This window comes from Phallusia mammillata, chromosome 1, assembly GCF_965637545.1.
Source record: "Phallusia mammillata chromosome 1, kaPhaMamm4.hap1.1, whole genome shotgun sequence".
Taxonomy (NCBI): Eukaryota; Metazoa; Chordata; class Ascidiacea; order Phlebobranchia; family Ascidiidae; genus Phallusia; species Phallusia mammillata.
In genome coordinates this window covers 17941713-17964613 of record NC_137252.1, presented here as the reverse complement: position 1 = coordinate 17964613, position 22901 = coordinate 17941713, and the positions used below count along the sequence as shown (strand labels likewise).

General features: G+C 37.9%; 2 protein-coding genes across 3 annotated transcripts in view; both read left to right on the top strand.

Moving 5' to 3' along the window:
* LOC145233434 (IgGFc-binding protein-like) overlaps positions 1–18727 on the top strand; it is a 29764-nt gene extending 11037 nt beyond the window's left edge. Inside the window, exons 18-63 of one of the 2 annotated variants that reach the window (XM_080098158.1) lie at positions 474–622; positions 749–846; positions 1256–1412; positions 1756–1877; positions 2637–2804; positions 3224–3334; positions 3625–3823; positions 4208–4289; positions 4615–4737; positions 4814–4912; positions 5214–5362; positions 5463–5560; positions 6140–6290; positions 6385–6506; positions 6869–7033; positions 7485–7768; positions 7935–8063; positions 8130–8225; positions 8522–8670; positions 8856–8953; positions 9112–9262; positions 9541–9662; positions 9879–10043; positions 10223–10533; positions 10647–10772; positions 10919–11010; positions 11383–11524; positions 11838–12091; positions 12236–12406; positions 12500–12666; positions 12926–13079; positions 13262–13431; positions 13511–13623; positions 13783–13931; positions 14113–14210; positions 14502–14655; positions 14821–14942; positions 15089–15253; positions 15484–15767; positions 16056–16178; positions 16480–16574; positions 16744–16882; positions 17073–17198; positions 17364–17513; positions 17863–18010; positions 18325–18727. In XM_080098158.1, the coding sequence (XP_079954284.1) occupies positions 474–622; positions 749–846; positions 1256–1412; positions 1756–1877; positions 2637–2804; positions 3224–3334; positions 3625–3823; positions 4208–4289; positions 4615–4737; positions 4814–4912; positions 5214–5362; positions 5463–5560; positions 6140–6290; positions 6385–6506; positions 6869–7033; positions 7485–7768; positions 7935–8063; positions 8130–8225; positions 8522–8670; positions 8856–8953; positions 9112–9262; positions 9541–9662; positions 9879–10043; positions 10223–10533; positions 10647–10772; positions 10919–11010; positions 11383–11524; positions 11838–12091; positions 12236–12406; positions 12500–12666; positions 12926–13079; positions 13262–13431; positions 13511–13623; positions 13783–13931; positions 14113–14210; positions 14502–14655; positions 14821–14942; positions 15089–15253; positions 15484–15767; positions 16056–16178; positions 16480–16574; positions 16744–16882; positions 17073–17198; positions 17364–17513; positions 17863–18010; positions 18325–18460 (6776 nt within the window). In that variant the 3' untranslated portion in view covers positions 18461–18727. The remainder of the gene's footprint in view (positions 1–473; positions 623–748; positions 847–1255; positions 1413–1755; positions 1878–2636; positions 2805–3223; positions 3335–3624; positions 3824–4207; positions 4290–4614; positions 4738–4813; positions 4913–5213; positions 5363–5462; positions 5561–6139; positions 6291–6384; positions 6507–6868; positions 7034–7484; positions 7769–7934; positions 8064–8129; positions 8226–8521; positions 8671–8855; positions 8954–9111; positions 9263–9540; positions 9663–9878; positions 10044–10222; positions 10534–10646; positions 10773–10918; positions 11011–11382; positions 11525–11837; positions 12092–12235; positions 12407–12499; positions 12667–12925; positions 13080–13261; positions 13432–13510; positions 13624–13782; positions 13932–14112; positions 14211–14501; positions 14656–14820; positions 14943–15088; positions 15254–15483; positions 15768–16055; positions 16179–16479; positions 16575–16743; positions 16883–17072; positions 17199–17363; positions 17514–17862; positions 18011–18324) is intronic. The other variant, XM_080098168.1, reaches the window with a different exon arrangement.
* A 494-nt stretch (positions 18728–19221) lies between these two features.
* LOC145237783 (uncharacterized) lies at positions 19222–21769 on the top strand. The gene is made up of 7 exons (XM_080100775.1): positions 19222–19539; positions 19678–19767; positions 20142–20378; positions 20436–20604; positions 20752–20891; positions 21012–21149; positions 21279–21769. Exons 1-7 carry the CDS (start codon positions 19429–19431, stop codon positions 21552–21554), a joined length of 1161 nt encoding a protein of 386 aa, XP_079956901.1. The 5' UTR covers positions 19222–19428; the 3' UTR covers positions 21555–21769.
* The last annotated feature ends 1132 nt before the right edge of the window (positions 21770–22901 follow it).

Here is a 22901-nt window from a genome sequence, read left to right as displayed (position 1 = left end):
TTATCGCGTACCTGTGCCTTTCCGTTTCGAAGTAAAAATGGTTTTGCATTCATTGCACGTTTTAAATGCTTGCGGGTGGTTTTCAAGAGAAAACGCCTAAACTCACGATCAAATTACACGACGAAGGATTGATTCCAACCACGAGATAACGCTTATGAAATAATCGCGCTCAGCACTTTGTGGAACCCCATGCTTAAAAAAACGCATTATGCTTTTAAGCTAAATTAAATGAAGCCGAATTGTATGTAAATGTTTGCATTTTTAAACCTCGATTCTGTTACCATTCATTAAACACTTAACCCAAGTGAAGTCTTGTCTCCGTTGTGGTTTCACACGTTTTTGACAGGCAGGATTGTGGTCAAGAGGTCAAGACCTACCAACTAATGCATTTTTAAAGTACTCTAAAATAACTGTGACATATCATAAATAGTGCGGTTGTAAGGTCGATGTTTTCAATGTTCCAACTTTTGCAGGGTTCAAGTACAGGTCAGAGGATTGCAAGTTTCAATGCACGTGTGTCGGGCAAAACAAGACTGAATGTGTTGCAGTGCCCTCTTGTGGCGAAGGGCAGCGTTGTGGCCCCAACGCCGACGGGTTTATGCAATGCGTTACGAGGCTAGAAGTGAGTAACAGGGTTTCAATGTTTCAAACAAATTTGAACCTTGATTTTGCGATATATATATTTATTTGATTGTTAGCAGCTGGGTAGTTTCTAATGGTGTGTTTTACTTATTTACTTTTCTTAAAGGCTCCGGCAACATGCAAAGCGATTGGAGATCCCCATTACAAAACTTTTGACGGGGCAACGTTTGATTCGATGTCTACCTGTGCTCATATTCTTGTCAGGTAAGTGACCCCACCAAAACTAATTTTAATTTCTTACTACTGTAGCAAGTAGTCAGCTCAACCGCCTTGTGTATAACTGTGTTTTTTCTGAGCAACAAGCTTCAGCGAAATTTCTCCAATTAGTGAATTCAATAGATAAACCTACATTGATGTCACCAACTCGCCGAAAAAACTTAAACAAAATGATTCAACGGACATGCAACAAAACAGACGGGGAATTGTAAACGTAACGCATTTAGGTGCTGCCAGCCCTTTGTGGTTAAAAATAAAACACTTTCTAAAATACCAATTGTATTCATTACCATTTGCTGACACATAAACGCGTGTCGTTTTTAGCTCAATGAAATAGTCCAATCATTTGTGAGGTTTTGTGCGCTGGCAAAACTGTTTTTTCCAATCACTTTACCAGATCTCGAGAATCGTCTCCATTGACACCCTTCACAGTTGTGGCTATTAACGCCCAACCTCGACCTAACAACACCGTTTCTCACGTGTCTGAAGTTCAAGTCCGAGTCAACGGTGATTCCCCGTATAATGTAACACTTACTCAAGGTCCAGTTATTAAGGTAGGAAGCAGTATTTTTGAAACTATCCTTCGTAAATATAAATTTAGATTAGAAGCAACACCAAATAAAAATGAAATTCTCTCAGGTAATGAACATATAAGCACAGTGTATTTTTGCTGATAACATGTAAAACCTGTACTTGACCCTTTGTTGGGCAAATTTAAGCGCATAAAAGGTAAGACTATTATATTTCAGATGCAAAATTCTTTTTTTCTGCTATGTGTAGATGCTACACAATTTTATTTTACCCAATCCTTTTCATTATATCTACAGTGTGGGGCTTTCGGTAAAACCGATAAATTTAGCGCTTTGGTTGATTAATACCTACTGATTTTTTGTATAGTACAACGGCGATGTGATATTTCCTGGTACATCGTTCCCCGCTGTGCAGTTTCGACGCAGCACTCATTTCATCATTGTAACATTCAACTTTGGTCTCGTTATCCGCTGGGATGGAGAAGATAGGTGCGTTTAATTATAAGTCAGTTCTACCACATTGTGTTTTTGTGCGAAATTTTACCAAATGTATTAGTGGCGAAAGTTCAATGAAATGTTGCCGGCAATTTTGGTATTAGCCAAACAAATTACCATAACAGCTGCGTCAATCTTGCTTTGCGCAATTTGACGAGCTTTTATGCATTTGAGCTTCGTAGTTTGCTGAGCATTTGTCAGTTTAAGCTGATGCACACTTACTATATATTTGGCACAAGGTCATAAACTTACTGAGACCAACTGCACAACACTGACATTTCTGGAAAGATTGGCATAATAGTTCCCTTATGTATCATGACGTGGTGAACCTTTAGCCCGGAACCTATGACAAAATCCAACCTTTTCGTTATCCGTTTGCGTGTTAAGAGTCAATTAAGTTTGAACTCGTTAGTTGATAATTCCGCCATGTTTTACCAATCACGTTGCTGTTGTTGATGGCGCGTTTAAACGATGTCTTTGTCACAGCTTAAGTCAGAAACTGGATTGTTGATTATTGTGGTTTCAAAAACAGTATGCCTCAAATCCAAAATATGTCATCGAAACAAGCCTTGTATGTCATAAATTATCTTAGTAAAGTGTAAATACATAAAGCCATTAACTAACTTAATTTTTTTTCATTACATGTATTTTTAAAACAGATACAAATAAATGTAAGTTTTAATAATGTACTAGTGCAAAATATGGAAAGAAACCGTACTTTGTGCACTTCTCTGAAACCTTTATTTTGTTTAGATTGCGTTTGTCTGCGTGGAGTACCCTTAAAAACCAGGTTGAAGGATTGTGTGGAAACTACGACGGTGATCCGAGTAATGATTACGTGGGTGCGGGTGCAGGTGGACTTACCAGTGATGTGGAGAAGTTTGTCAGGAGCTGGAGGGTGACCGGGATTGACTTGGAAGGGTTTGTAGAGATTTTTGATAATTATTCTACCTAATATGTGCACCAAATTTTGTAAAAAGTGCTAATTTTTGTTCGTTTGAACACACGTTTTTTACGGTAGAGCTACTTACACAAGAACTCGCGGCACAGGCCTGCTAACCCCCGAAGGTCGCGCAACGGAGCATGTGCGTTTGTGATGGCAATAATTGCTCGCTCAGGCCTGTGCCGTGAGTTCTTGTGTAAGTGGCTCTACCGTTTTTACAAGCTGTTAAGGTTAAAACACAGTTTCATTCGTTCACGTGGACAAAAAATCAAATGTTGCAATTGACAATTACAATCCGATTATATCAAACAGTTTGTTGACTGATAAATTACTTTTGCGGAAGAAGGTTTGAAAGAATTTTGTTACCATTTTGACCTATTAATTGTGTCGTGTTCAGAAACTACTTTCCCGAACCTCCGCGAAACAGCTCGCAACTATGCTTTCGTCACGGATTCTTCGGCAATTTACTTCAGGAATGTCTCGCTTACACCAAAGACAATATTGCAGGGTAACGAATTACTCAATCTATTCCAATACTTATTTGCCTTGTCGTTAATTTTGATGTACTGAGGATTTCTGTCAAAAACTTAACCACGTGCCTCTTTATTACGTAATACTAATTTTTAATTTATCGTTTTAAAACTTAACTAAGCAATTTGTTTGCTATAAAAATACTTACCGCAATGTGCCAGTTGGGAATGGAAATGAAATAGGCAACATGATTGTATAAAGAGTAATTCTCAATCAAAGATCGTATTTAAACGTCTTTCAAAGGTAAAAAATAATTTTTGCAATCAGTTGCCGCGAACGTACATCTGGCGTAATTGCGACACCATGTGACGACCCAAAAAGTTTGGATACTCACCGAAAGAGTTGTTTTATTTTGATCGATCCCTTTGGTCCATTCGCTCCATGTCATTCCACTTTTAATCCGTTTGTTGCATACAACGACTGTTTGTTTGATCTGTGTGCATATGAGGGAAATCAAACTTACAAGGTGAAGTAACATGAAATTGTAACTAAATGTCATTGACAAAAAATGGTGAAATAAAAAAAAAACAATTACCACAGCACCTGTTCCGTTTTCACATCTATACTATTTTAACAGCATAAAGTAAAACGTTTAAATTGCACAATTAATTTTGTCAAGTAAATTAATTAGTTTAACTAAACGACCACTGTGTTACGAATTATGCAACTAAGTGTTCTGTTTAACATATAAAGACCACACATTTTGGTTAGAAAAAAGTTTAAATTCGGCAAGCAGCACCAAATAGAATTTTAACTGGCACGTTTTTATTTTTGTGCTTTATCTCTGTACCAAAAGAAACTTTCTTTCTTCAAAGATTACAGTTCTACACGGTTGCAATCTTGTTTTTAGGAACGAATTCTTGAATCTTATGATTACGATTGTCGAGAAAAACAGATTCCTGCCACAGCCTGGAGAAACAGTTCTGATATTCGTAAGACCACATCACACATTAATTTTTTCCTGGTTAAATATTTATTTAGTTAAATATTTATCGCCTTACACCTTTATGAAACCAAATCAAGCATGTAAACATTTTGTTGACTAAAATAACGACATTAAAAGTAATTTTTGCTTTAGTATTATTCATTTCAAAATATCTTGTAAAATTTTTAAATGTAGGATTAAAACAATAATTCATTCGATTTAAATATATATATAATTCGCCTTAACTGCAGATCTATGCCATCTTACGCCGTAGCCGTATTGCAAAATTCATTTTTTCAACTGCTTACTCTTACTGTGTATATAATATTTAGCGATGGTATGTGGTATAAACAGTGAGTATTCACTCTGTATGTCACAATGCCAACCCACATGTGCCGACATAGACATGTCTGACTGTGTTGCTGAGCCGGACTTGGGAAATCAGTGCGTAGAAGGTACGTTTCCTATTTAGTTTTATGATCTCTTGCCAGGATATGACAAACGTTCACAATTTCTTTTCACATTTTTCAGGATGTCAGTGTCTGGAAGGGTTTGTAAAGTCTGAAACTGGATCTTGTATTCCAAGGGAAAATTGTGGCTGTGTCATTAACGGTCGCTACCAATTGCAAGGTATCAAATTCAATTTCAACTGTAGTACGTCAGGCCTGTACATGTTAATCTAAGTTAACTCCAGTTTACATTGCTGTAACGCAAACCAGATGTCTTCAACAAAATTCGAACAATATTGTCTAATGTCTCTATGGTTTGGTACTATAGTATGCCTTATATTGGGACAAAAATGAAATCCCATGGAGCAACAAGACAAATCTAAACTGAAACACATAACAAACGATGTGTAATGCTAGAGATTAGCCGATACTTGCACTTTTTTGAACGAAGTAGTATACTGTAAACGTACACATTTTTATAGGATTTCGGTATCGAACATCCAACTGCACACAGGAATGTGTTTGCTTGGGCGACAACATAGTTGAGTGTCAAGTTGTTCCTAAGTGTAAAATCAACCTTAAATGTGAGGATGACGCGGCTGGTTACCAGAGATGTGTCGGTCGACTCAGGGTAAGTCAAACAAAAAAAATGTTCAAGTTTCTGATTTTCATCTTTTTTCCATCACATAAGACTGTTTTGTAAAAATATAAACTCGCAATGTTTTATTTAGAGAAGAGCCACATGTAAAGCAGTTACGGATCCCCATTACAAAACCTTTGACAATATCGCCTTCGATTCTATGGGCACATGCGCCTATATCATGGTCCAGTGAGTATACTGCATTTTTTTGGTTTCGCTAGCAATTTTAAATTTGAGAACTTGGCACATGAGGGGCAGTGTTTAAAAGTTGCTGAATGAAACAATAACATTGAACAACACAAAATGGATAAATAACTTGTTAGTTTAGTCTTTTACCAAAGGGATCAGTATAAACACAAGTCAGTCTGAAAAGGGACTGAGCTATATGTAGGTAGCCAAATGTTTAACTTTAGAACCCAATACACATCAAACGCTTCCATTCAGTAAAACTTGTTGTATGAAGTACAAAATAATTTAGACCTCAAGATAAAATTTAGTAATAACTGTGACAGCATTAACACAAGATGACCTCTACATTGTAGAAATGGACAGTAGTAGTTTAAAGTCGTGAAAATGAAAAAGTGTGCGCCAGACAAAAAATCAACAAGACTTTGAATTCCCCCATGTTCAAGTATTTATGTGAATGCAAGTGCTCACTACTGTAAATTCCCAGTCCCAATACATTATGTCTAAAAGCTGTTCTTATGGTTACTAGCTATGAACATAGGCAGTTTAAATGTCAAGTAAGATAGTTAAATTGATTTTCAGGAACAAGGCCGGCACAACTGCACCCTTCTTCCGCGTGGTGGCGGTAAACGAGAATCCATTGCCAGGGCAAGTTGTGTCACATGTGAAAGAGGTTTACGTTCATTTCGGCAAAAACCAAACAATGATTTTTCGCCAAGGACGCACCGTATGGGTAAGTGCTTGAGTTTTAAACAGACACAGGATCAGATTAAAATTGTTTGATTGTCATATTATATAGCAAAAGAATAACTGATTTTATCGTCCAGATGGACGGAGTTCAAATTCTTCCCGGAACTGAAATGCTTGGATTCGTCGTTCGAACATCGGGGGAATTTATTGTGGTTGACTTTGACTTTCGGATCGTTATCAGATGGGATGGAAAGGACAGGTAAAGTCGCGTGAATTTAATTCCCTTCTTGTACATGCAACTACAATACTAATTTATAAAACATTTTGTTTTGTAAACGTATTTGTTTTTTATAGTAGCCATATGCAACTAAAACCTTTTGTCACCTAAAAATTGTTTCACTTTTTTACAGAAGATTTAATGACAAATAAATGTTAAAAGCGGATTTACCTGGTGTATTTTTTTAATGACTCAAGTGTTTTGATTACTTAACTATTTTAATTTTCAGGCAAAAACGCAAAACCTAACGTATTTAAACTCGTGCTTATGATTTCGAAATCTCTTCCATCTCACCAAAATAAAATATTTTAAAAAACTGCATGCAAACACCATTTTGTTGACAGACTTCGCGTGGTCGCCTGGCAACCATTGCGTAACATGGTTGAAGGATTGTGTGGCGACTTCGATGATGACGATAGCAATGACCTACGTACAAGCTGGGGTGAAATCACTGATGATCTCACAACTTTTGTTCGAAGTTGGGAAGTGACTGGATACGATACGGAAGGGTAAGAGAGGTCTTGGCAGTAAAAAACAACAACACAACGATGTATGTCTCACGCAATGGTTGTAACCCTTTTTTTTCTGATTAGGGTAAAAACAAATCAATTGTTGTTCCTTTTATAGTTAGCCGTTGTCACTAAACCCATCTGTTGAAAATAAAACATTTACAATTATTTATAAAATTATTTAAAAAAAGTAGTAATCATAAAAATATGTTTCTTTAAATCACTTTTTCTTTCTAAAACGTTTTAGGGATTGTTAACCAACACGCAGAATCTGCAATTACAATTACTCTCTTAATTGTTAATAATTATTCTTTTATTTTTTTTCACGGTGTTGGAATCCAGGACGCTCCCGTGGACGAATCCCGAACAGTTTTTTAAAAATCTCTGTATGGGTCAAACGCCATGGACCACCCGTCCAAGTTAATAATCATAGCTTCTGGGTTCTTTTCAGCTGTGTCCTGCCCCCTCCGGCGAATGCATCAGATATATGCGTGGACTCGCAAGCTATCGCGAGATATGGGGACGAATGTTCGGGCATTTCCGATCCTGACGGCCCGTTCGCTGAGTGTCACAAGGCTGTTGATCCCTGGGAGAGCTTCCGTTCCTGTGTATACGATCTCTGTGCTTACAATGGCAGCACCGACTCGATGTCACGAATTGTTGAAACTTACAGCACCGAGTGCTTGGAAGCGGGGATTCCCCCGTCACGAACATGGCGTGACTTCTTCAACATATGTAAGTATTATAAACTACCGGTAGCTTTTTGAACTGTACTATTATTTTTCCCTTAACTTATAGGCAATGTCTATTTTAATTTACTGTGATTCAGGGCCTAAAATTGTTCAGCTAACGATAGCGTTTGTCACACAGTTTTTTTCTAATAATGCCACTATATTTTCAGCTACCGAATGTAAAGCAAATGAGCATTACGACCCTCAAGCCACAGAATGTCCAAGTACTTGTACAGATCCAGATGGCAGTAAGTGCTTAGGGAGTCCCAACAGCGATGAAAACAACACGTTAGTGGATGGTAAGTGTAAAACAAGGTCTACATGCAACTTAAATTTCACAAATAGACCAACAAGATTGTTTTCAGGTTGTGTCTGTAACGAAGGCTATATTTTATCGGGAACCGATTGTGTCCCTGTCACCGACTGCGGATGTGTCATCGATGGCAGATATCATCAGAAAGGTGCGTTTTTTTCACTGTTAACCACTTAGCACAAGTTACTAGATTTTGTTTGTTTTTTGTGGAGATGCTATTACATTTTTTAAACCATTTATTTGTCTATGAGTATAGACATGTTAAAGTTTCAACGAAACATGATAATACCTGCACGTTAAAGCATATTGCCTTTCAAGTCTATTTGGACCGTCATATTTCTTTTAAAACTTATAAACTTGTTGTTAAACTTGATTTATACCTTTTTTGAAGAAAAAAAAATACCGGACATAAATTTAAAGTTGGCCAATGTTTTTTTCATTAAGGTTTCGTCTACCGGAATCGTGCTTGTGACACGGAATGTGTTTGCATGGGAGCCAATAACGTCACGTGTTATGACGCTCCAGCGTGTCCGAAAAGATCGAAATGCAAGTGGGATACGGATGGATTTAAACGATGCGTCAAACGATTAAGGGTTAGTTACTAAATGTTACAGCCGTTTGAGCTGCCTTAAAATGGCACAAATGCATAGTTTAGAGTTTTATTTCAAAGTTACATGTTAAATTTTGATGAATTCCGAAACTGGGATCTCGGTCATTTTTCTTTACGGAACTCCCAAAAAGCCCAAATATTTTAAATTTAGCATTACACTGCTTTTAGCGTCGTGCTACGTGCAAAGCTGTTACGGATCCTCATTACATGACATTTGACGGCACAACGTACGATTCGATGGGAATGTGTTCATACATCATGGTCAGGTAAATTTGAAAGTACATTCAAACTCTCGTAATTACATATACAGCACGTTATTGTACAACAACATACACAATTTTTGTATGCACTGAAAACTTCGAACGAGGTGCATTCGTTATTAACACAGCAGAGGCGCGTTGTTCAAATATTTTGTCTTGAACAGGAACAAAGCCAACTACACTGGGGCAGAATTCATGGTGGTGGCTGTGAACGAACAACCTGAACCTCACAGGATAGTGTCGCATGTTAAGGAAGCGGTTGTACATTTCGGTGGTAACATGACGATGCGGTTCATGATGGGACCAGTGGTGCAGGTAAGTTAGTTTTACACCAAAAAACTTGTGTGACACTAACGAAAAAAGAAAAACACGTGTAACTATATAAAAACGAAAAATGTGCCACTAAACAACCAAAAGAAAAATACAAAAAAACATGTAATTAAACGACTCTATACGTATAGTATACGACGTCTTCTTTGTATATCCTTTAGTTTGTTTTAATAAAACTGACATAATTTTATACCATAAACATTAGATATTTTATTAACATGATCAAACCTGCATTTGCTCGATTTTGTATTTGCATAAATCAGTTGAACGGAGTCACAGTACATCCTGGTTTCAAACGGGATGGAATAATGATAAGAAAAGCTGGAAAGTTTACGATGGTCGATTGGGATTTCGGTCTGACGATTAGATGGGATGGAGATGATAGGTGAGATACCGAACTATAATATTTGTATTCAGAAATTCGCCATTATTTGATTCTACAACGTTCTGGTTTGCCTTAAAAAATATACAATTTTAGCAAAAAGCGATTCTTGTATTTTATTTTTAAAGTCTTGGTAGGATTTTCTGTCAAAATTTTCCTGAAAGATTCAAAAACTTGCTTTGGCAGTAAAATGCACTATTAGTTTATTTATTTTTTTAGACTTCGGGTTTCGGCATGGAGTCCCCTCCGATATCAAGTTGAAGGATTATGTGGAAATTTTGATGACAATCCGACAAACGATCTGATGGCACCGAACGGAACACTCCACACTGATGTGGATGCATTTGCAGAGAGTTGGATCATCGAAGGTTACGGCGCGGAAGGGTAAGTTTCGTTCACCTCAACATTAACGTACGAAACCGACTGTGAAAATTGGCATAGTTTCAAGTGTTTGCTATAAATATTCTTCTGTTAAAACTTGAAACGAGATTAGAGATCAGATTTTCCAACATTAGCCTCAGAAAAAAAAGTTTGTAATAGCAATCCATTCTCTTAAACAACAGGTGCCCAGAAGGCTTGAAATCGGACATCGTACCTCTACCGTGTGTCGATCCTGACGTGTTAGCAAGTCACAGGAACTTCTGTTACATCATAATCGACCCGAACGGGCCCTTGAAAGATTGTCAGACGATAGTAGAGGCCGAGTCAGCTTTCCAGGCTTGTGTGTACGACCAGTGTGCTTATGATCGCGATCCCCAACAGAAAGACCGAGTGATTTCGTCATACATAAGCACGTGTTTGGATGAAAATGAAGAGGAAAATGAAGGCAATGTTACAGTGACTATCCCGGATTGGCGGACTAGAGATAATTCATGTAGGCGCTTTTCTGTTTTCTGTTGACTACTGTTTATGTGCTCTTCTAAAACAAATATATTTGCTATTATATGACCAGCAGTAAATTGCATAACGTTGTTATCTTTTTTCCAGCTATACCAGAGTGTCCACCGCACAGCCACTTTGTCACGTGTCTTCCTCAGTGTCAACCGAGCTGTGACGATCCGGATGGTTCGATATGCTTGAGTAACCCTCGTACAACTAAAGAATGTATCGAAGGTAGGAACACTGAGCTAAATTTATTTGAATAGACCTCATTAGAATTGAATTAACAATATTTAATTGCATGCTTGCCATACTGTTTAATATTACACGGCATGCTAAATAGACGGCCAAGCAATACTATGAACAAAACTGTTTTTTAGGTTGTCAAGCTGATGACGGATTTGTGCTGTCTGGTGACGATTTTGTCAAGCTTAAGCATTGTGGGTGCATGTACCAAGGAAAATATTATCTGGTAAGTTTATACATTTACGATCAATGTTGTCTTTAAACATATGTGATCAACTTGTATACAAAGTATACTTTGTGCTCGAAATTAAGTAATTTAAACTAATACTTAGTATTAAATTCTTGTTTCGCTTAGTTTGCTGTTACGCTGCAATATGCAGGTCTGCGCTTTTGAGCAGGGACTGTACACATGCGATACAAAGCGAACTGAATAACCTTTACACAAAGCTATTGTTTTTTGTTTTTATTTTGTAAAGCTCTGCCCCTATGGACAGACATCTGTCTTGTTGAGGTCAGGTTTCGACCCCTAATTGATTATGGTACTTTTACAATCAATTTATAACACAGTATAACAAGCATGTTTGTCTTTATAACCCAGGATAGCGAGACATTCATGACGGATGACTGCACGTCACGATGCACATGTCGCATGGCAACGGTTGCTTGCGCCGATGCTGGTTGTGCCGAGGATCGGGAATGCAGAGCAAATAGAAACGGTCACCTTGATTGTCTTCCACTGCGTAAGTCAATTTTGAAATCTCCTTGTTTGGTAGTAAATTACAATACATACTTTGTAAAACAAACCTGTCTCGCTTTTGTGGTTTGTTTGGGCAATGTGTTTTTATTTTTTATCACGACATATTTGATCTCTTTCATACATACCATGTTCAACATAGAGATTTTTGTGAGTGTAGCACTGTATAACCTATAGGGTTGCAAACTGGTGTAAATTAAACAAAAGGTAATCACATTCTTCGTCCGTTGTGTATTGAATTAGCTAAAAAAGACTGCAATGCATATGTACCACGCACTAACACAACATTTCTTACTCAGGCAAAGAGACTTGCAAGTTCTGGGGTAATGGTCACATCCGGACTTTCGACAAGCGCTCATACGATCTTCGCACACCATGCTCCTATGTGTTCGCTGCATCTTCAAGGGCTGGTGATACAGGGGGTGTAACTATGACAACAATTCGCAATAGTGATGACACAGCCACGGAAATTGCTTCGGTCACAATTAAATTTGCAGACTTCAACGGAACAGTTGTTTTGTCGAAAACCGCCAACGGATCGATTGCAATCAAGGTGAGGAATTAGGCATTAAATAAAAAATAAAAAGTTTTACATTTAAATTCTATGTTTTGTTACAGTATTGCTTTGTAGCTGTGACTGACCCTAAAAAACAAAATCAAGTTCTAATGTAATGAATTTCATGACATCATTTCTCAGGTCGATGACGTTACATATGATCGAAAATGGAAGGAGGTTAACGACAAGCGACAAAGGATGGTCGTACGTCACAGAGGTCGTTTTGTTGTCGTGGTGACGAGCAAAGGTCATCGCGTGGAATTTGACGGTGTCCAGTTGTTACTGAAACTTCCGGTCACTTACTTTGGCTTGGTAAGACTTTATAAAGCTTATAGCGTTTTTGTAGTTGTAAGTATTTTGGTATATTAGGCTGTGAACAGTGTACTTTACACTTATATGCTTCAGATTCACGGTTTGTGTGGCAACTTTAATGGAGACGCGCTCGATGATCTGAGGACGATCAGCAAAAACGTCACTACTGACGTTGAGCACTTTGCTGCCAGCTACCGGACAGTAAATTGCGATGCTGCGCCTGTGGAGAGTGTCTGCTCCGATGATCAGTTAACCATGTGGTAGGTAGACTACGTTAATCAAAACTTATTTTTAAACTCTAACATGAACAGAATTTAAAAGTTGGGTATTTCTAACCAATGTCAACAAAGATCAGGGAATGGCGCTTAAAACTGTTTTTTTTGCTGTCAAACAACTTTGAGAAGAAGTACCTTAATATACTTTGATATATAAAGCCTAGGAGTTGTCAAATTTAAGTTATATCATGAAATTCTAAAGGAAGTATAACCCTCCAAAATATTAATAAACAAATGTTTTCAGGCGCCAGAGCGACCAATGTGCTGTTATCAGCGATATTCATGGTCCGATGAGTCCATGTAACACTGTAATTCGCCAGTCGGTGACGAGACGATATGAGGAACAATGCGTTCAAGATTTGTGTGACAGCAGTGGAGCACAGCGTACTATACAACAAGTAATGAGCAGTTTGTTCATATTTAAGAAATCTATCTAACATAGATGGTTGTCGTCTATCATTTTTGTTGTTAATAGCTGTCGTTTGATAGAAACCAACTTCTTTTCAAACGCATTGAATGATTGGATTACGTACACGATTCGTACGGCAATCTTCTTTCAAATGCTTGTTTCTGTTTTCAGTCTCTCATTTCCTTTGCACAAGAATGCTTAGGTGGCGGAATTCGAATCTGCGATTGGCGTCAATCCATGAACTTGACTTACGACACCTGTCCCCCAAATGCCCACTACGAAGGATGCGGACCCGCCTGCCCTCCAACATGCGGGGATATTCCGGACCCAGATGATGACGAGTAAGCACAATTCGAGATTTTGTCTGTTTTGCTGAAAAATGTACAAGCTAATTTAGAATTTACTGAACTTTTATTACAGTTGCACATTAGCTGAATATTGCACCTGCGATGATGGTTATGTATTGAAAGATGGAATTTGCGTTCCAGTGGAAACCTGTGGTTGCCAGGCCAACGGAAGGATGTGGTCTTACGGTTAGTAAAACGTACAAATAAAAGTTGCTCTTCTAGCGGGCACTCAACAGTTGAGTAGCCCGGGTTTCGGGATTTTGCTGAGACTTGTCCTTATTGTTGTGTCGCACGAATATATTTGCCAAACTTGTTCATCAACCGGGAATTTATCGTCTTTTACAGGCGAGTCTTACACTCCAGAAGGCTGTACACAAACGTGTACATGTTATGGCAACGGACAGATTAAATGCACAAACACTTCTATATGTTTGACAAGTCAAGTCTGTGCACTTGTTCGAACCGGCAACTATACCTGCGTGAGAGCTCCAAGGGTAAGCGAAAAAATTAATCTGAAGGCAGCAAATCAACTTACAGAAATAAACGTAATAAATGTGTTAACAACCTTTGCTTTATGTAAGGTCATTCTAACTATACAAATTAATTTTAATTGTGTATGCTGATGTGAAACTGTTGTGGTTGTTTTTAAGAAATCCTAATATTTTTATTATGCAGCGTCGCGTTTCATGTAAAGCTGTCAACGGACTTCGCTACAGCACATTCGACGGCACGCCATATACGGCTATGACGACATGCGCTTACACCATGGTTAGGTATGGAATTGTTGACTATTAAATCTTATTGTAACTGGTACCAAATTATTTTTTCTGATTGTTTGGTTTTGCATAGTATAGTTGTAATCTCATAAAGTGTTTCCATCGAAAAAAAAAAACTATTCGTATTTTTAGTAAAAGTGTGGTAAGTGCTGTTTGTTTTATACCCTGCTCGTTAAAATAAAAAAATATTGTCAGCTTTTTCTTCAGTCTAGGTAGCATAAATTATCTTTGTCATAATATATTTGTAATTTGATCTTTGTAAACACGACTGCTAACCATTTTGTTCAGGTCTATTCGAAACGTCAAAGACCTGGATCCTTTTGAAGTATTTGTAATGCAACAAAGAATCGACACTCGTGCCCACAGATCGGTCATTACAGAAGTCAAAGTCATATTTGGTGCGAATCACCAACTGGTTATGAAGAGAGGTGTCGTCGTTAGAGTAAGTCAATTCCAGTTTTCTCCAAATTTTTATGATGTTCCGTTTTTTGTGTTCTGTAAAATTTTAAATTTTTGACTAACTAATTTGTCTCGCTTTATGTACAACTTCATCAATTGTATCCAAAATTGTGTTTGGGTTGACAAAAAAAATGATTTTTTTAATTAGATCGATGGTATGTTGGTGATTGCCGGAACGACCAAGTATGGTGTGTCCATCGCACACGTTGGGGAATATCTTGTTGCAGCGTTTGACTTTGGTTTGGTTGTTCGTTGGAATGGAGACAGAATGTAAGTACTGCGTTAAATTGTAAAATTGTAAAAAAAAAATTCTAAATTGTACAAGAATACCTTTAGTCAATTATTCGAAAACGTTTTCGTATATCTTGCCAAAAATGTGATGTTTTCCCTGCAAATAAATGAAAATATTTTTTCAGTCTGCGCATTGATGCTTGGCGGCCACTTCATCGCAAGGTGGAGGGATTGTGTGGTGACTTCGACGATTTGCCTTACAACGATTTTGTGCTGCGTAATGGTTCAATAACTGATGACGTGGCAGATTTCTTTAACGACTGGAAGGTATCCGACCACAATAACACAGGGTAAGAGCTTTACTTTAAACTGGAAGGTGAAATAGTAGTTATTTTACAGGACCATCATTTTGAGTAACTTAATTTAGTCTACGAGCACAACGTACATCTTGTTGCGCTCTTCTAGTTGCTTCTTGAATATTTTTTTTTATAACACAGACATAATGGCACTTGCAAGGGCACATAAACTAACGTGACCTCAACTTTCAAATTTCGGTTTAAACGTTTAGTTTGATTTTTAGTTGCCATGATCGCGTCAAAGGACCGGAACCACCAGTTTGTCCCTCCCACGACGATTTGGCGACCGCAAGAACACGTTGCAACGTTCTATTGGACCGCGAAGGTCCGTTCGAAGACTGTCACCAATACGTGGACCCACATCAAGCTTACAACGACTGCGTATTTGATTCCTGTGCCAGTGGACTCGATATCAGCGAAGAGAGTCGAGTAATGGAGTCATATGCACAGGAATGTCGCGAAGAGGGCGGTAACGTCATCAGATGGCGAAATGACGTCACCGAAAGAGGTATTTTGATCCCTTGTTGGATACGTTTTAGTGGAAACACCTGTTGCATGTGTATGTTCTCGTAGACCGCCGGGGCAATGGTTTCATTTGAAACAGTAATGAACCCTACGCCGTGCGTTGTATTCAATCCACGTTCCAAATACTAACATATTTGGATACAAAACCCAACCAGCGCATATTTCCCATAGCAATATGCGAAAACTTTCATATTGTAGTTTGTAGCCTGAAACACGACTCTCAAAAAACCTGAAAACAAAACGAATTGTACGTTCTTTTTCGTGTGCACAGTGCTTGACTGTCCTGCGCACAGTTTCTACAACGAATGCATGTCACAATGTCAACCAACGTGCACGGACCGAACCTCCAGCTCTTGCCGGGCCATCACCCTTCTGGGCCAGGAGTGTGTAGAAGGTGCCTTTTTTTCTTTTTCTCGCTTATGTTTATCGTAAGATAAAGTTGCTTTGTACAAAGTTACAAAGTGTAGATGCATGGTTTCCATCACGAATCGTTTGCGACACAACAGCAAAGAGACATTGCCGTTGAAAGCCAGACGAAGCGTCACATCACGTGACTGTGATGTCACTGGATCTAAAAAAAAAAAATTTTTGAGATAAGGAGCATGTTAGAAATATTCACGGTTTTGTAATTTTCAAAATATAAATTGCCCTGCATATTGTTGACTTGTTATGTGATGAATTAATGTCACAAATAGGCTGTCAGTGCATTGATGGTTACGTGAAGAATGGCAAGGAATGTATTCCAATGAAAGACTGCGGATGCCTCGCCCCTGGTGGGGTTTACATAGCGGTGAGCAAAATTAGATATTTACGGTCTTCACTGTTGTTACGTTTGAAAAGTATTGTCAAGTAACTAATACCAATTTGAAGTTCAGTACTTGTATAGTGCTGATGAGCATCAACGTTAAAAGTAATGTAACAATTTGTGTTAAATATTGAAATATGGTATTTGATTTCAGGCCAACGCAACTGGTTACGCTGACTCATGCACGAAAATGTGCGACTGTACAATGGGTTTGCTCACATGTTCTCCCACATCATGCTATGATGATCAATATTGTGGGATCAGAGACGACGTGCATGGATGCCACTGGATCGGTATGTAACTTTACTGTGGTGTAGACGGCGGGTAAAACAAATTGTGGAGTATAAAATGTATCGTTAACTTCTATGTGTATTGCGACCTTTAAACTTAACTTGATCAAATTCTTACTGCTGCCATGATTTCTTTATAATTTACGACTTGCTTATATCTATTTATAGGACTGAACGTTTATTTAATTTTCAGACCAGTGTGAATATAACAACGGAGGTTGCAGTCACACTTGCATACGAGAAGGTGACGTCAGCGTGTGCAAATGTCCCCCAAACTTTACACTAAGCGCAGATGGCAAAAACTGCACTGAGCCGCAAGGTAAACAATCATTTCACGGTTGGTGGGAATACGTTCAAAAACAAAGTTAGACCGTAATACCTGTTGTTTTTCTTCTTTTCGTTACTAGCAGGCCACCGATTCTTTCTCCTAGCAATATCGCTTGTTAACGCAGTAATTAAGCTTATTTAATTTTTGATTTGGTAGTTGGAAAAGAAGTGTTATGCGAGGACGGTCAAACAGAACAACAGAGGTTCGCTGGGTGGCGAGAAAGGGCATTCCGGGAATGGATGTTGAAGTTGGAGAAATACATGGTACTCGTGGAAAACAACGCTAATGGGGCACCTGCGGCATCAAGTAAGTGACGAAATAATTGTGCACAATTTTACATGCAGTCTCTTTATTTCCAATGTCGTGACTTACTGTTCATGCAAAAATTTAAACATTTTCACTTCAATCTACATATCCCTCTTGGCTCAAACAAGTCAACTTTCGCTTTCCAGGTCTGCACAAATATTTTCCAATATGGGATGTAGCATCTGTAGCCTATATGCCATATTATTTCAAAATTGCGCCCTTAAATAAATTTTACTTGCAAATAAAAATTGCTGTTCTATTGTCAGCGCTCATTCTCCTTAAAGTTTTCTCACTTCAAATATATTATATCTTTACCAAGTTTAACTTAACAAATATTCTACTCATACAGTGTGTGGGTCGCAGTGGACTCCATGGTTAGATCGAGACGATCCTGGTGGTGCCGGTGACGAAGAAACGTTTAGCCAACTGCGTCACGAGTATCCCCATCTTCTGTGTGCCAACCCAGTTGCCATGGAAACGAGGATGGCCGATGGAAGGTTGGAGTTTTTATTTAATACCTAAACATTAAGACAGAGGTTCGAAATCCTTTCCCACCGTTTATTCCTGAGCAAATTTTACATAGTTTACTCAAAAACTGGCTATTCTCTATATTTTTAACATTAAAATTTACCATAAAATAAGTCAAATTGCTTTAATATGACATGGACCGTTCTGGTTTTTGGCCAAGTTTTTATTAGATCGTCCATGTGTGCAATTTGGTCAAAATAAATTATGTTGTTGGTGCTGTAATGTCTGTAGTGTTCTGTAACTTCCGTTAATTGTTGAGATTTAACTTGGCTTGTGTACGTAGCCCAATCACGATGTCGGGCAACTATGTGACGATGAATCTTCAAGAAGGACTCATCTGTCTCAACAACTATCAGCCCACTGGAAAAAGATGTGCAGATTTTCAAGTCCGTTTCCTTTGCCTTGATCCAGTGTTTTAGGCCTGTACTAAGAGTCACAAACATTTGTGAAGGTTTGGCGGCCAGATTCCAGCCGCATTTTGCACTTGCTATGAGATTGTGTACCCCCCGAGGGCTTGTAAATATCGAATGTTTTTTTTTTACTTTGGCATCATTGTTTGGTATCCCCCGTCGCGCATACAAATAGCCTATGTGTTCCAACATTTCTGGCAGTTTTATTATTGTACACGTGTTTTTGGACATGTTTTATTTTGTTCGTCGCTTTATCGCAAAATACATCAATCTATTGAACAAGCGGTTTTCTACCACTTTCCAAAATTTGAAATTGTGGTCACAAGAGTAAAGTCTATGTGTTTTTTTCAAAACATTTTTTTGACGCGTCCGGATCGAATGAAAGCGGGGGCCTGCTGAGGTTGCGTTAATCTTTACTGCGAAGTGCTGCACATTTTTACTAGGTAGCACAAGCGTTGAAACTATTGCGGTAATATAAAGGCTCTAGTTTAGTGGTTTCCAACCTTTTTACGAATTCTTCCCTCAATTGAAAACATTTTCATTCCTCACTAACATATAGGCTACTACATATAGTAGATGCTAAACCATACAAAGATCACATAAATTGGGTATTTTCTCAACTTAATAAGTCATATTCCCAGAGTTAATGTGTCAATTTACAAACCATCAGTAAAATAAAAGAAATTCCTCCCTTCAAGTTTCAAAATTCCTCCCGGTTTGGAACTACTGCTCTAGTTTGTTGTTTTTTTCAACGAAATTCAGTGTCGCTTGCAAACCATGCATATCAAAATCTCTGATGCACATCAATCAGTAAGTCACGCATGATTTTTCTAACACAACAAGTCAAGACCCTCGAGTTCTGGTAAATGCATATGCACACAAGTTTGTTGCTGCAAAAAAGTGGGAAGCGCTTTACACTTTTTAAACTTTGGTTTCAAGAACAGTGGTAAGTAGATAATCATTTTCCAAAATTCATAATGAACTTTGAAGCGATGGAGGAGAACTCCGTGCAACTTCCATTGCCAACTGAACTTTTTCACAAAATATTTTCCTATCTTTCATACGATGACGTGAGCAAACAAAGGCTGGTAAGAAAATACTTGTTTTAGATTGTGGAATGTTGAGTTTATTAATTAAGCAGATATTTAATTGAAAAAAAATCCTTTTTGTGTTAGTCACTGCAAACATTCTCTAAAGTATACCTTGTTTTGAATGTTGACTCACAGGTTTGCAAACAGTTTAATATACATGCAATGCTTGTCTTGAATGCTGGTTTTACCAGGGCCCAGAATCTTCATGCACAAAGTTTAAAACAGGTATGAAACACAGGTTTATCTTATACCGAGCAGTCTTCTCATAGTTTTCCTGTCATGTATTTGAAGACTGTGTTTGTTGAGTAAGAGTTTTGTGTAAGTATTAACTCAACTTAGTCCTGTAGCCATGAATTTTTTAATATCAATTTGCATGAAAGATAAAACTTTGTGGTCATGTTTAGCATGAAAGATAAAACTTCGCAAGGTGTAGGGGTCTGGAACTCTTTTCTGTGTTTCCCAAAGTAAAAAACATTCCCCTACTCTTAAGTTTAACAAAATCATATATATATATATAGTAATTTAACAAAACTTTGACGAACAACTTATCGTTAGCAGGATAATTATAATTAGCACACAATATAATCTTCACTTTTTAGATAAAAGATGGGTTGCCAAGGAGAGAGTCAGAACGCAGAAAGCATTCACTTTACCCAAAACATGATGCTCTGCAAAGCCTTGATACAAGAATATCTCTGTTAAAAATGACTTACAACAAATACATTTGGTCTAACTTGTGTTGCTTCATACCGGGCAAAGTGTTGGATGAAGTTTTTGCGGTATTACGTCACATTGAAATCAATCGTCAATTGACCTCTACTGCAAGTTTGCTTCAAGTAAGTAGGTGTTGGTATTATTTTATGATATCATTTTGTAAGTTTGGCCTTTTTTAGGAGGTTAGAGACATATCTTCAATGGCAATGGAACATTTTGATGAGGTGATTGTGCCAACTTTTACAAACATTTTCCCAGACTCACCTGAATTAGGAAGTCCCTGCAGTTTAAAGCATTGCACAAGTTCTCCATTATCAAAAGCTCTGAGAATTCCACTGTTACCTGGCGGTCAGTACACTACCACAACTGTGTTTTGTGTGGTTGGATTATTATTTGTTAACTTAATACACCAAATATGCTACATAGCAAAAGCTGAATGATACCACAAAATCTATCACAGTTTGTACCAGTACTGCAATAGACATACTTTCACAGATGCTTGGACTGGAAATAACTTAAACGTTTCCTCATCACTATCCTCTTCTGCAAGTGTCTCTCCATCAAAGTTTTGCAAAGTTCAAGTCCTTAAACTCAGCAAAAAGGAAAAAGCTAACAAACGGATTTTCAAGAAAATGGTAAGCATGTCCTGTTGTGTTGCTGATTGTCAAATTATGCTTTGGGGGCACCAGCTTCCCTTTACTGTAAATTTAAAGCCATCCAAAGGCAGATTAAAAACATTGTTTGTATGATTTAAGATTGTTTACCAACGGAAAGAAATGCGGGAGCTGAAAAGAAGGATACTAAAAGGAAATCGAAATTCTGTTTTATTCAGATCAATTATCAGAAAACAGAGAAAATGTCTTGATGAAGTACAAACGCAAGTTATGGAGCTGGTTAGTAGTGCAGTGATTTCACTGTGACTTTTTTTAGTTGTTATTTTAATAGCACAAAGATTGCTTGTGTGTTTTTTTAGTTATGAGTTGTGAAAAATTACAAGCAGTTTACACCGCATATTTTCACAGACCACACAAATGCAGACTCTACAAGGACTACTTGCACTCAACAGTACCGAGGGTGTTCAACATGGACCAATATGTTCAATACGCAGCTCAGAGACAATGCACAAGGAAAAACAATCATACAGCACTGAATGTGAATCCCCTAAAATGAGTGTAGCAAATGAACGGACAAGTACATTAAAAAGAAAGTATACAGATGACGTTTTAGTTAATGACGCTTTACCTAGTTTGGATAAAAACGAGAACATGCGGACAAAGATATCTAAACTAGCGCAGTGACGTACCGTAACTGCTCCATGCGACCTGTCGTAACAATCTTTTTGCATTCTGATCTTATTTTAACGACCCACATTGTGATGGGTATAACTTAAGTTGATTGACCGTTTTCTTGTTGCATGCACATCGTTAACTTAAAAACTTACCCTTCGGTGCCGTACAATTTTCTTTTTCTCTGTTGTTTTCTTTGCGTCCTATTAAACGGCAGATTTAAGTGATCTTTTTTTAAGAAATTGGAACATTTACTATAACCCACAGCGCTTGATTGAAAAACAAACTGCTTGAAATGAGCAAAGTGCTGATTAATGTAAACACGGTTAAATCGGTCCAAAACATGTTCTATCCCAACGACCCAGCCTTCGTGAGCTGGGCAGTGTCATTGTATCCGTTTTCGTTTGATAGGGAAGAATTTCTGAAGTTATTGCAGGAAAAAAAGATGGAATGTATATTGTTTAGTTGCACACGTCGACGTTTTTTACAGTAAGCGTTTTCTTTTAAGACTGGCAGACTACTATGTAAAGATTGCCTACTATGTAAAGGTTATTGGGTGTGAACTTGTCAGCATTTGTCTTAACTTGGCTAGAGTCACTTTTGAGGTCTAAACGCTCTGAAACTTTTTGTTGCAAATTCACACGAGGCATTCTTTTTTTTTTCAGAAACTTTTTACCCAAATATGTTAGGCCAGAAATGTCAGAACACTAGTACACTGTATAGATATAGACAACCCCCTTGCAAAAAAGGCAGGTGACGTTTTCTTATTTTTATCGAAGTATTGCAGGCTGCAATTTGCAGCGCCAGCGTGTGTTATATGTAACGACTCATGCGTGCAGACCTTTAATTACTCATGCGTGCAGACCTTAAATTACTCATGCGTGTAGACCTTTTGATTACTCAAGCGTCCAGACAAAACAAACGACGGGCGCGTCTCATTCGTTTTTCAGCTTTCGTTGAAATAAACCTAGCCTTTTTCGTCTTCGGCTCGGCACCTGCGCTTCTGCAGTTAGTGTGGCTAGCTACATGGGTAATATCCGCAGTGGTTGCAGGGCAAAAACGACATTACAAGGTCTTAAGCAATGTTTAGTGTGTACTAGTGTTTGCGATGTTTCTGGTCAAGTTTCCTTACCTACAACCTGGTTTAAAAATACAGTCATATAACACGTGCAACCAAAATATTTTTATGTAAACAAAACGTTGATATAAAGCAGGATTGAAGCTTAGAGCAGGCTTGATAGTTATAACATGACATTTTTCAAAAAAGGCAGCTGTATAAACTTGTTAAACTACCCTTAAAGTCAAGAATGGCCAAGCATGATTTGACATATATGTTTTAATTTAATTTGTGCCCTAGTT